Here is a 12,816-nt window from a genome sequence, read left to right on the forward strand (position 1 = left end):
GGAGCGACCAAGGCTAACGAGAGCATCCAGTAAAGCGGTGCCTGGTGGGGCTCGTCGTGTTTTAAAAGGCCCCAGAGGTGTGGTCTTGTCGGGCCACATGGTAATCATTACGGCAGGACACTAGCTAACAATCCTCCCATTCACCACATGTTGTTGACCACTGAGCAACATGTGAGGAGCAGGAAGGCAGGCAGGGGGCCGGGGTTATCGGCAGCAGGGCTCATACAGGGACAATCTGCCTATTATACGCAGCCTACATGGTGCTGATATTCCTGTTTCACCTCTGAAAAGAAGTGGTAATCATTCACTGTCTGAACGGGTGACATCTTGCTCCCTCGCCAACCCCCCTCCTGGTACGATCTCAATCTCTCTCCCTGTCCCTCTGCCATTATGCTAATGCCTCATTGTCTAATCTAGATTAGGCAGATTATTTATGTAATCTAGTTTACCAATGTAAGGTCTCCCAAATGAGATAATCCAAGTAAACAGTGCCTCGACTGGTTTGCCAGACGGACATCCTCTCTGGCTGCGGTTGGGAGTTTATTTTGGTTGGAGGAGCAGAATCTGATCAGTGTGTGGAGGCGTGTGAGAGACGGTGTTGTCAGAAACACGAGATGAATTGTGTGAGACCGAGTGAATCAGGAGTAAAGTAATATGTGTGTAGGGGGGAGGAAAAGAGAAAAACAGAGGGATTAAAGGATGTACAGTAGTTTAGATAACGTGTGTTTGTGTTTGAGATCTTGTGACGGTTGTGTAATCAGCGTGCCTCAGCATCTTTGCTGTCACAACAGTCTGTGGACAGCGGACGCTCTCATGGCCATCACGGCTGAGTCTTCCTGTCCTTGAGGGGGTCTCCATGTCTCCTTTGACCGCCCACCTTAGACACCCCGCCAAGCTGCTAGCCCTCATCCTCATTCCTACTAAACAATCCCGGTGCTTTATATACAAACGATTGAATCTGATTGATCAAGTTTTTGTGTGGTTGAGCATGCGAGTACATTTTAAAGCACTCCTGACCACGCAACCAACTCTGCTTTCAACCATGTCAGCAAAAAGTGATGCTCAGCCATCTTTCAAGACACACAATTCCACTCTTATTGGAAAACAAGGTAATGATTTCCCTCGCCGTGAAATTATGCCATTAAAAGACCTCCACTGACTTATCATTGTACTTCTACAACATTGCTGAATTCCCGATGGACTCACAAAAAGATGTATTAAAAAATTGATGCAGCCAAACCACAAATATGATCTTTTTTTCCTCCCTTGAATTCCTCTTCCTTGTCAAAAACAAGCGCATACATCACCCACAATGCAACTGCTGAAAGTTTTGATAGTGGCTTATACAGCCTTGAAGGAGCAGGCTTCAAACTTCATGCAGCTCCCACTGGAGCCACAAAAGCCTTTATACCACTTTTTCAACCTATGCAGTAAACCTCCACAAGACATATAAACAGACTTGGGTGTGTAAAATTGGCGAAGTTACCCTTTAATGCCACTATTTTCTGTTGTTTCTGTCATACTGTGTGAAATAAGAATGGTTGAGAGAACAAGTGTGAAAAATATCTATTTTCTTGACATTTAGCTTAAACTACGGGGTCTATCAGACTATCGCCTCTTGCGGTACAAAGACGTATTAGAAGACAAGACGAAAACCAGGGCTAGCTGGTTAGCATGCTAACTTCAGTAGACATCTCTGCAACACATCACACAGGCACCTTTGACATATTGGCAACACTGCTGTTTCTTCACACTGTTGATAACGCTCACTTTTTGAATCTTTTAAACTAAAATTCTTGCCGTGTCTTATTCTCTATTTACCCATCACATAAAGTGAAATCATTTGTTATCTTTTTTAGATGTTGCATTGATAAATGAGGCCTGTGGATCCTACATATCCCAGAATGCATTAGGCCTCATTAATGATGCGGAGCAATCCATCACAGTGTATCAGGGTCTCCGATCACAGAGACAGGCCCCCTGATCTAAAGGGAGACAAAACACTGAGCCGTTGTTGTGATATCGATCTTTCCTTGAGGCTTGACTATACAACACTGAATCAATATCAGCTGCAGCAGGTTGAGGCCTGTTATCCTGGAATACCTGGAATTACACATGAATACTGCAGGGTTTTTAATCTGTTGTGAAATCATGATCTCTTTAGCAACCTCTTCAACAGTACCACTCATGTATCAAGTAGTTGCAGCTCAAGTACTGCAAGAAAAATGTGTTTTCCTTCCAGAGGCTGCTCATGTGTCAGCCGTACCAAACAATCAATCGATTCATCTTTTCTCCATCGCCACATGGCTTTCTGTGTAATATTAGGCCGGAGATGAATGGGGGATGGTGGCGGTGGTTAGTGTCAACGTCTCCGGGTGTCTGGAATGTCAGACTTTTTCCCCCCTTGAATCTAATATAACCAGGTCCGGGACATTCAAGCTTCACACAATCCTGCAGTGACTCACCCTATATGATTGGTCCGTAACGAAATTTCCAGTTCTCTCAGGACTTGGGTGGACTCCTGAACCCTCCGTCTGAATTTCTGAGGAGGGAAAGAAAAGGAGGGGAGTTAATATTTTCTCATACGACTAGAACTGTAAATCATCAAGTGGTAGCGCTGGGATGTTTTGGCTGGAGAGAACTTTTTAAATGACTGAAAGGTCAGAAAAACAAGAGACAAACCGCAGTGACATTTAAATGTGAAAGCAGACAAACCGTGCACTGATTACATAATAAAAAAAAAATCAAGGTTGGGATTTGGTTGTTAATAAGATTTCTTAAGTGGGCCTTTTCCTTGCCAGTAACGATTCAACAGGCTTAAAGAGAAGCTGACTCATTGGAAACTGTGAATATGGAACAGCTCCCGTTATCTTGTTTGCTCACATTGCTTCTTTATATAGCAGTAATCCCTCCTGCTAGCACCATGATAAAATCAAGTAACCTAATTGGTTACCTCTCAGGCCCTGCGAGGACACCCAGCCGCCACACAAACACACAGGTACACACACACACATTCTTTACTCGTTACTGTGGCTACAGCTTTAAGAGGGTGAGGGATGAGCATGAAGGCATGAGCTGCCAGGGAATGAAACAGAAAAACAACAGAGCAGAGAACATGAGCGGGTTCCTCTTTGATTTCAGCCTCTGACAGCGGGTGATCTGCAGAAAAATGAAAACAAAAAGGCTCTTCAGGCTGTTACACAACCACAGCAACAAAACAAGAAAAAGTGAATGACCAGTGGTGATCACACAGGAGTGGGAATCCCTGACGAGAGGGAGTGTGAGTGTTGCATCAGAGGAGGACGTAAAAACGTTATCACTACACATGTGAGGTTAAAAATATTCTAGTATGTCAAAAGGGAAAAAGGATCAAGCTTAAAAGTTTGGTTGTGTGCTGTCCAAAACGTCATCTCTTCAAAGATGGCTTTTTTGTAAATATTGTAACTTTAAGTAAATAACCACAAGATAAAACATTTCTTAAGGGTTTTGTTTCTTTTTCAAACATTCGAAAGTTAACTAAAACAATCAAGAGAACGTGAATAAATAGAAGTTCTGACATTATGCTGTCGGAGTGTTTTGTTTCAGAAGATATCTACTGAAGTTAGCATGCTAACCAGCTAGCCTCAACCCCTCCCAGTTCAAAGCTCCTGTGCTATCGTGTAAACACCAGCACCTGCCTGGTCCCAGAGCTCCCAGTCCGAAAACGCTAGCTGCACAGCTTACAAGCTAAAGGCGGCTACAATTAGCAGCAGTTACGGGTTAATCCAGGGATATGATGTCACCCATATCGTTTGAGTCTGAATTTGACAGGTGACCAGTTCTTACATATTGCACCTTTTAATATTTATACATGAAGAAGAAGAAGAAGGAAAGAGTTATTTCATATCAAAATGAAAAACGATTAGACAGTTAATAAACGAGTTGATCAAAAGTTGTGGTTTTTACACGTTTTTGTACAAATAAAACATGTTTATAGGTCAACTTTGGAGGATTTTATCTCCTTTGGACCATGTTCCTGCTGAAGCTTTAAAAATTTAAGAGACAGTCGTGACAGTAGCATCAGTCTCCAACAAGTGAGTAAGCCCATGTCATATCTTTTGACATCCTTTTCAGGCAGAAAAAGGCCCAAAAAACCTGAGTTACAGCACCTCAAATGGGAGGATTTGTTGCATTTCTCTGTTTTATATCATTGTAAATTGATAATATTTACATTGAGAAGAGAAGAGAAGAGAAGAGAAGAGAAGAGAAGAGAAGAGAAGAGAAGAGAAGAGAAGAGAAGAGAAGAGAAGAGGTCCAAGTATCCACCCAGGGTTGGAGGGCCTGGTCACTTTCCATGATGTGTTTGTATCACAGAGGAAACAGAGCTCAGCCCTGTGTTAACCTATTATTACTATCCACAGAGAAGAGAGCAGTTCCCATAGCCGGGGTCTCTCTCTCTCTCTCCAGTCTGTGTCTTTGGGCTTGGGCGGTGAGTGTTTGGCACATGAGGAGATGAGAAACAGAGTGTTTTTATTAGGGAGGAGCCCTTTGTGCGTTTGTGTGGAGAGCAGAGCATATTTAGGGGTACTGCGCAGGCTCCCAGAGGCACCCCGTCCTCCCCGTCCTCCTCCTCCTCCTCCTCCTCCTCCTCCTCCTCCTCCTCCTCCTCTTCTTCTTCTCCCACCAAACGCCCTACACTCCACACTTTAAGTACTACCAGCTGCAACACAGAAGAGAGAGCAGGAAGAGAGAGAAGCCGACAGTGGGGGGAGAGGGTGAAAGACGACATGAGGGGAAAGGAGAAGAAGAAGAAGAAGAAGAAGAAGAAGAAGAGGAGGAGGAGGAGGCGGGGAGGGAGCAGTGAAAGGGGAAAGTAAAAGCAAAGAGACAGCACGAAGAGTGTGAAGGGGGAGAAAGAAAAAAAAGAGAGAGGTTTTGGGGAGTGTGAGCTCAGGAGGGGTCATCCTGGAAACAAATCAATGGCTGATACATTCTTGGGGACTAGTTGGACTGCAGCTCTTCCTCCTTGGCTGCCGATTGGCTGGGAGCTGCCCAGAGGAATGCACCGGAGCCTGCCTATGGAAAGCAGAGGCAACGACCTCCAGCTCCCTCACAGCGGCACAAAGTGGCAATTGTTTTGAGTTGGAAGAAAAGGGGGATGGAGCAGGAATGTAGAAAGAAGCCCATAACTCTTTCTTTCCCTCTCTTGTGCTTCTTTTTTTTGTGTCTCTCTCTCATTCTCTACCCATCTCTCCCTCTAGCCTCTCTACATTATTCAGTCCTTCTCTCTCATGCAATTCCTGTTCACTTGTCGGCTTCAAGTTTCTGATCAAGGCGAGGAATAGGCAGAGGCAGCCATTCAAGGCAGACTGTCCCACGCGTCTCCGGCTCATGAGACTAAACATTCAAAACAAAATGTTATATAAACAACGAGGTGTTGGGACAGTTACTCCAATGTTGCCTCATCGAGAGTGGTTAGTTAGTCATGCAGCCGGAGACGAGTTGAATCAAAAGAGAGAGGAAGGATGTGGCTGAGATAAGCTCTAGTAGACAAACAACAACCTGAAGTGATGTCTTGTCTGTCCGAGGTCATAACTATGTTGAGCGTTTACACCGGAGAGGCTCAAACATCGTCACCAACTCCCTCAGTTTGACGTTTTTGGAAAAAATGCTTAAGTGTCTTGCTCAAAAGCATGTCAGCAATAGGTGAGGAAGCAGGGAAGATGTCAGGGTCGGCGACCTGTCAACAAGCCTTCCTCTCTTACCTTGACACTATCTCTGCCTCAGCACAAACTGCCACCATTAGTGTTATGTCTGGTTTAACCTGCGTCAGTCTCCTCTCGCTTCCTGCCTTTTTAAATCAGATCTCCTGTGTGAACCACACGAGTTCATCAGTCTCCTAGAACAATAGTTCTCATCCTTTTCCACGGGCCTGTCAGATGAAGCCTTCAAAAACTTCATCAACACCACTCGTCATGCTCCAAAATGTGCTCATTTGAAATTATTTTGAACTGAACTGCCAGCTTGCACCATCGACTGAAGTTAGATTGGTTTGGTGTAGTTTGCATTTGGCAGAGGTTATGTGTGAACCGTTGAATCGTCACTTTTAGCTATCTATTTCAATAATCTATCTATTACTGTTAAACCACCTAGCCATTACTTTAAGAGCTGCTACTGCTACTTTTAGCTATATATTTACTGTATCCTTTAGCCTACTTAGCTACCTCAACCATGAATTCATTACTTTTAGTTTACAATACCAACTGCTACTTTTAGCTAACTATTCAAGCTGGTTCGCTGAGCTAGCTATCCTAAACTTTAATCCGCAACTATCAACTATTTCAGTAATTTATCCTTTTAGGATATCCATTACTTTTTTGCTTACTATACCAACTGTATCCTTTACCATACTTAGCTATTTGACCATTTACCTATTACTTTTATCTAACTGTACCTACTGCTACTGCTAGATAACTGTGTCAACTGTTTAGATGTAGCCATCTCTTTTATCCTGAACTTTTAGCTGTTTCAATCATTTATTCATTCAACCAATATCTATTACTTTCAGCTAACTATATCAAACGCTACTTTTAGCTAACTGTTTCAACTGTTCATCCGGAGCTAACTTTTAGCTATCGATTATCCACTACTTTTTTAGCTGTTCGTTTCAACGATTTATCCATTACTTTTAACCACCACTGACTATTTCAGTCTATTCGGTAACACTTCAACTGTAACCCTGACCAAACTGTGTGTCTCTGTTCTTCACATCAGCAATAATACGGGTCTGAACAATATCACACCCAAGATGTAGGCCTACTTTATAACACATTTCTGCATCTTTAATTGAATCAAGCAAGGAAAATTTAATTCCACAACCATGCCTTGATTTTATAGGATTTTATGTGTCTCTATGCGTGTGGCACTGTCTCTTTTGCTACAGTCATTACAGCTCTGCTCCTGCTGCTCTGGCTGGCTTATTGTGATGTAAAATTTTAATTCCAGTCAGTGCAAATTGAATTATTCAGCGATTTGTTGTTATTCTGGCAAAGTCCATTGGTTAATTTGTTTATCACAGAGACCGGTCTCCCAGCACCACCACCACCCCCACAGCGCTCTCACCCTGGCCAAAAGACTTAATTTTGGCGATGCATGAGAGCTGGCTGATACTTTGCTTCATGGAGCTCCTCCTCTTACTCCCTTCTTCTCCTTTCCAAGCAGCCAGGGAAGCCAGAGCTGGCTGCTAGGATGACATAAGACCATTTTGATCATGTCGCGAAAAAAGCTTAAGCTACTTCTGATGTTTGCTTCTGCCATGCTGCAAGCAATTAGCACTATATCCAACACTTACATCTCTCCTCTGCCTCAACTCTTATGATTTTCTGTTCCTCTTCCTCAGAGAGAGGTCAGAGTGGGAGCATACTGTCAGCCACAGTGGGATTGGTAAGGATTCAAGGATTCTTGCTTAATGACACTTCAGCCGGGCAGATGTTTCTCAAACCTGGGCGTTCCAGATAAACAACCGTCTCCTTTATCACAAACTCACTCACACTGTTGACTGTTTTGTAACTAAAATTCCCGAGCTGCCTGCTCCAGAAGCCTTGTGTGCAATCTTTCCTCAGCTGTAGGGATATCCTGGACGAGAGATAGAGGGTCAGAGGGGAAGGAAAAGCTGCAGCAGTGGAACGGCCGAGCCAGAGGAACAGGATAGCACGTTGGTGAGGGCACTCACCTTTCTTGTGACTGCTGGGTCTAGATAACTCCTCAGCTTTTGGAGGTACGTGTGAGGCGGGTTTTTCACTTGGAATCGTTCCTGTCAAAAAAAAAAAAGGAAAGAGTGAAATGAGACACAGAGAGACGACATTAAAACAAAGGAAAAAGAAAAATCAAATTCTGACAAGTCTGAACACATCTCTGGTACAGGGTTAAAACTGTCGTTGAGAATACAGCCATCAGATTAAAACTGAACAGGCTTTGAGTAAATGAGTCATCCTTCAATTGTTGGGAACCAAGATTAAGTTCTACTTTAAGAGACTTACAACAATGATCCCTCTATTTCTGCTGTAGTGGACATGACAAGCCTTTGTCAATGACCCAGCACTCTACGGAGCATATTTTCTTGGAGGGCTTTGTGTAAATATGAGCCCATTCAATGATACTGTGTTGGTTCTTGTTTATGTAAATATATTATATTATTTCATACAGGTAGATGAGAGCATGAAACTCTTCAGATACCTGATCACAGTCTGGGAACACTAAGAAAGGTTTGACTGTTGACTGAGCTGACTGAGTCGTTCTGCCTGCAGGTAGTCATAAACGATTCTGCTGTTAATGATTGTGATTAGTAATGAGCTATAAAGCAAAACCTGAATGGGGTTTCTAGCCAAACGTGTTTGGCTGTGTGCGTAGGTGTCTTAAGTTCAGTACAGAACAGTTTTTAGGTCAAATCCCTCACCGTTGTGCTCTAAATATAAATACAAGCGATTAGAGCTGGATTTGGATCAGTGTGTTGAGCGGGAAACAGTATTTGGATCAGGCTGAGCGCCACACCACAGCAGCATGAATGGTTCTGTTTACCGCACTACGTTGAATCAGAGTATGAGACTTAAAGACATTTCATTCATGAAATGTATTCTTCATATGTCTCCTTCAAAGACGGTGAAGACAGATACTGACTTAAGCAATAAGCTGGGACAGCTAGGCTGTTATATATCATCCATCTTTGATTTGGATTTTCAGTGCATGCCAGAGTATGCAAGGACCGCGGCTGCACATCTGTATGTTGCTTGTTAGACTCGCTTCTCATGCGAGACATTTTCTCTCTACGTCAATGAGTACAGTTAGTACAGTAGGAAGTCACACATTCATTAATCAGCTCAGGGAGAGCTATTTTTAGGTTACATAGCATTACACAATATATTAGGGCTGCTCGATGTCGACCAAATTGGCATAAGACGAAGTCAACACATTGTTGGACGAGGTCTTGTCTCCTGTCATAATCGAACAGAGTCAGATCAACGTTCACAACCCTCCTGGCTTTCGGCAACTCTTAGGGGACACACTACTTTTTTGTGCTATCTGGTGTGAAGCCTTTTAAGTCATGATGATTGGCAGCGATCGCCCATCAGCCCAACCCTAGAATATATATCTCAATATTTTGAAATCTTCTCAAAAGCAATTATATCCAAAATCTGAGATGACATATAGTCTCATATCATGACAATGATATATCTAAACATTGTCCAGCCCAAACAGAAATACAATAAAATGGAATCCAACACAACAAACATCAAAAACAACAGCCTAAAAATGACCTTTCCTTCCCCAACAGTCAAAATTAATTAGGTTATCAGCTTCATAAAAGGCTGCATTTGCTTCAACTCTATTGTATTGGCTCACATATTATGAAGGTGTTCACATTATTGTGCTGCCTTCTGTATACAGATAGTGATCGGATCACATTTCTGGGCTTGCCTGTGTTATCAGTATTATCGCACGATTCACTGCCAGAGTGTGTCTGTCTCACAAAAACAGGAAAGACGACAGTGGCGTCAGGAAAGAGAGCTGGCTCTCATGGACGCAGCTGACACACGGCTCAAGTCTGCAAAATAATAAATGAGTACTGTATATTTCCTGTTCCATGCAAAGAAATGTGAGGAATGGAAGGGAGTCAATACATGAAGCAACAGCCGATATTACAGAGAACACACGTCTGGTTTTTAGGAGGACATATAAACGGGTTCCAGCATGCTCTGCAGCAGTTACAGTTTGTCTGGCGGAGCTGGTTTGGATTAAATTTCAGAGTTGTGCTACATTTCCCTCTCTGTACCTGAGGAACCAAGCACTGACTCAAGAGGGGGAAATCACTTCCTATGAAAGTGGGAAAGCGGTTGTTTGCCATCGGCTCTGCTGCTTCGAAACAGCCACAAGACTGCGACGAATTCTGAGAAGTCTCCGGATTTGACAGTGATGAGTTCATCATATCTTTTCCTTTATACTCTTTATACTTTTAACCTTGTGCTAACATCGAGAGCATCCTCCATATTTCATAAATTCTCATAATTGCCTGAAAAATGTTTAATATTTCAACCTCTGGTGGCATTTGCCGGGGCCTGTTTTTCAAAGGGGATGTACCTGTCATCTCTGCTTCCCTGCCTCCCTCCATCACTGCTGTTTCCATGGTTACATAAAGAGATTCACTGAAGCTATGACACAGAAAATATTCACTCCCAGAGCTGCCGGTGTTGTCAGGGGTATAGGCTTGTTGGGAAAACAAGAGAGGGATTAAGACGCTGGAGGGCTAGTTTAGCAACATTCTTTCATGTTTGACTGTTGAAATGATGGGAAAAATGGATCGTCTTGCACCATAACTGACAAAGCAACAAAGTGCTTAGCAAAGGAATTACAATGCTATATAGTTATAGAAAAAAATTCACATCTACAGTCATTTAAAACAAGGATAGACTTATTTGCGTTCGGCTCTGTTTCAGTACGTGAGAAAGTTCCTACAAACCGAGATGCTTGTCATCAAAAACACTAGGTAATGTTTTGGGAAACCGCTTCACTGACAAGAAAAGTGAAAGCAACTATTTTCACTTCAGTTCTGACAGAGGAACATGCAGTCCTCTCTGAACCGAAAGAGGATCTCTGGCTGCTGTCCTATGGCCTGGTGAGCTCTCTCTGGCACCGTTCCCTTCAGGTTCAGTGGCTATCAATACAGTGTGAGTGGGTGGTGGTCTTGATCTCGTCTCCGTTTTTTCTCCTCTGCTCAGGGAGGCAGAAAAACTCTCTGGCACGGAGGCTGCAGGCTGAGTGGAGCACTCAGACCACAGCTCGCTGCACAACGTGCACCCTCTGTTATTTCCTATGTTCAGCAATGACGCCAATAGCAGGCTGAGTTTTTTAACTGGCTAACTGATGTGTGCACCCTGCTGCGCCACTTAACCCACTTGACCAGGGAAGCCATGGCAGCGTGTAAAGACCAGGAGAGGCTTACAGGATAAAGGCAGGGCAATGGAGCATGGGTGCTGTGTGTGGGACAGACCCTCTCCAGGATTAGATCAGAATCATTTTGTTTAACTGTAAAGATGGCTGATTAGTTGATGAGTGCACCTGAGCTAAATTACTTCCAATATTATTTCTTTTGAGTCTGGTAATTATGCAGCCACGGTGCATCGAGTGTGACTTGTACAGCACTACATCACAGCATGTCAGATGAGTGACTGATGCCCACCTGATCACAGATGAGTTCCCACTTCTTCTCGTTGTCATACTGCCGCAACAGTCGCGCTTTGTCCGGAGGAAGATTCATCGAGTTCTGCAAGAGAGGAAAACATCAGTTAATTGGATGTGGATAATGAAACATCATCAGTCACACAAGTCCATTAAAAACTGACATCCCAGATTAACTAAAACCACTGAAGCTGAGAAACAGTATCAGGCTTTCTACAGCAATCCAAATTTTAGAGATTGAGAACTCATTAATGGAACCTGAGACCCAAAACATGTTACAGACCTGCACTAGTTTAGCCTCTCGCTCTACTTGACCATATCATTACACTCAACATCGTAATAACTAGATGAAAAAAAGAGTTATGGTAACCAAGGTGTGGTGTGATGGTGCTGCTCGGGAGAGGTCAACGCAATTAACAGGTTTCTTCTTCTCTGGAACAATGTGCACTGCAAATCTCACGGTGAACTGGTCATTAGTTGAATGAATGAATGAACATCGGTTACATACATAGTAAATGTACTTTGTTTCATACCGTCACTGGTAGGTAAAAAATTTTGACCAGAGGATTTTTATTTTTACTGCAAATATATATCTGTGCCAAATAATAGTTCTGTCAACTGGAAAACATACGAGGAGGGGTTGCAGTAATATACAGTTTTCAAGGTACACTGGTATAAAAGTTGATGATTATCATACCATGTACATATTCTCATCTATGGTATTAAATTCTACTAGTGTTACTAAAAATATATATATTTCAACATATATATCAAGTTTCTCAGTGTCAGGACATATGTTTTTAAAATAAAATACTAAAACTATAAATGAGCAGTAAGCAGAAGACATCACAAAATCAAGTATCATCTCAGATACAACTGTTGAGTGAGGACAAAAAAAATCATCATTCACTTTCCCTGACAAGATTTTCAGTCTAGGATTCAAACCCACAACAGCCGACTAAATATTTTCCATTTCCAACAACACAGCTACCAAATATCTGGCAGACACAAAAGCCACTAATGAGAAAATCCAAAAATATCCATTGTGAAGCGCTGCAGAGGAGTCAGCAGGGAAAAGGAGGTCTCTCCTTAATGAGAGTTAGGTTGCGACACTGAGGCAGCGAGGAGAAACAGCTAAGCTCTGCTGTTTGAGTAAGCACTTTGGATTTGAGAAGCAGGCGACCGAGTCCGACCCCGACATACTAAACCGCACCAACACCAATCAACTGACCAGACATCCTGAGACTCTGACTGCACTGAGAGTGAATGAGAGCGTGAGCAAGTAAGAGGATGCTCAGAACTTTTGTTGTTAAAAAGATATTTCTTGTTAATGATGCTCAGATTGGGGTGTGTTTTGTTCAGGACAAATCTAATCCGACCCATGTGTCGGTTGTCTGAAAATGAGTCCTGATCATCCTGAAACTGTTACACAACTCTGTTCTTTATCCTGCTTTCCTTCGTGTACGAACACCTCTGCAGTTGTCTAAAATTTGGCTTGATTTAACGCAAGCATGACTCACCCCACCCCTGTGTGAATTAGACAAGCTTGGAACAATTAAGCAGCACTTAAATCGTACCACCTACAGCATTGAGAGCGCATAACAT

At 42.9% G+C, this 12,816-nt stretch overlaps 1 protein-coding gene across 3 annotated transcripts in view; it reads right to left on the reverse strand.

The window, feature by feature from the left end:
- The window catches only part of fmnl2a (formin-like 2a), a 62,652-nt gene that overhangs the window by 29,209 nt on the left and 20,627 nt on the right, over positions 1–12,816 (reverse strand). For all 3 annotated transcript variants that reach the window (XM_073473563.1, XM_073473562.1, XM_073473564.1), the window contains exons 2-4: positions 11,213–11,296; positions 7,712–7,792; positions 2,466–2,542 (exon numbers count right to left, since the gene is read on the reverse strand). In XM_073473563.1, coding sequence (XP_073329664.1) covers positions 2,466–2,542; positions 7,712–7,792; positions 11,213–11,296 — 242 coding nt within the window. The remainder of the gene's footprint in view (positions 1–2,465; positions 2,543–7,711; positions 7,793–11,212; positions 11,297–12,816) is intronic.

Source organism: Pagrus major, chromosome 9, assembly GCF_040436345.1.
Source record: "Pagrus major chromosome 9, Pma_NU_1.0".
In the NCBI taxonomy this organism is placed as follows: Eukaryota; Metazoa; Chordata; class Actinopteri; order Spariformes; family Sparidae; genus Pagrus; species Pagrus major.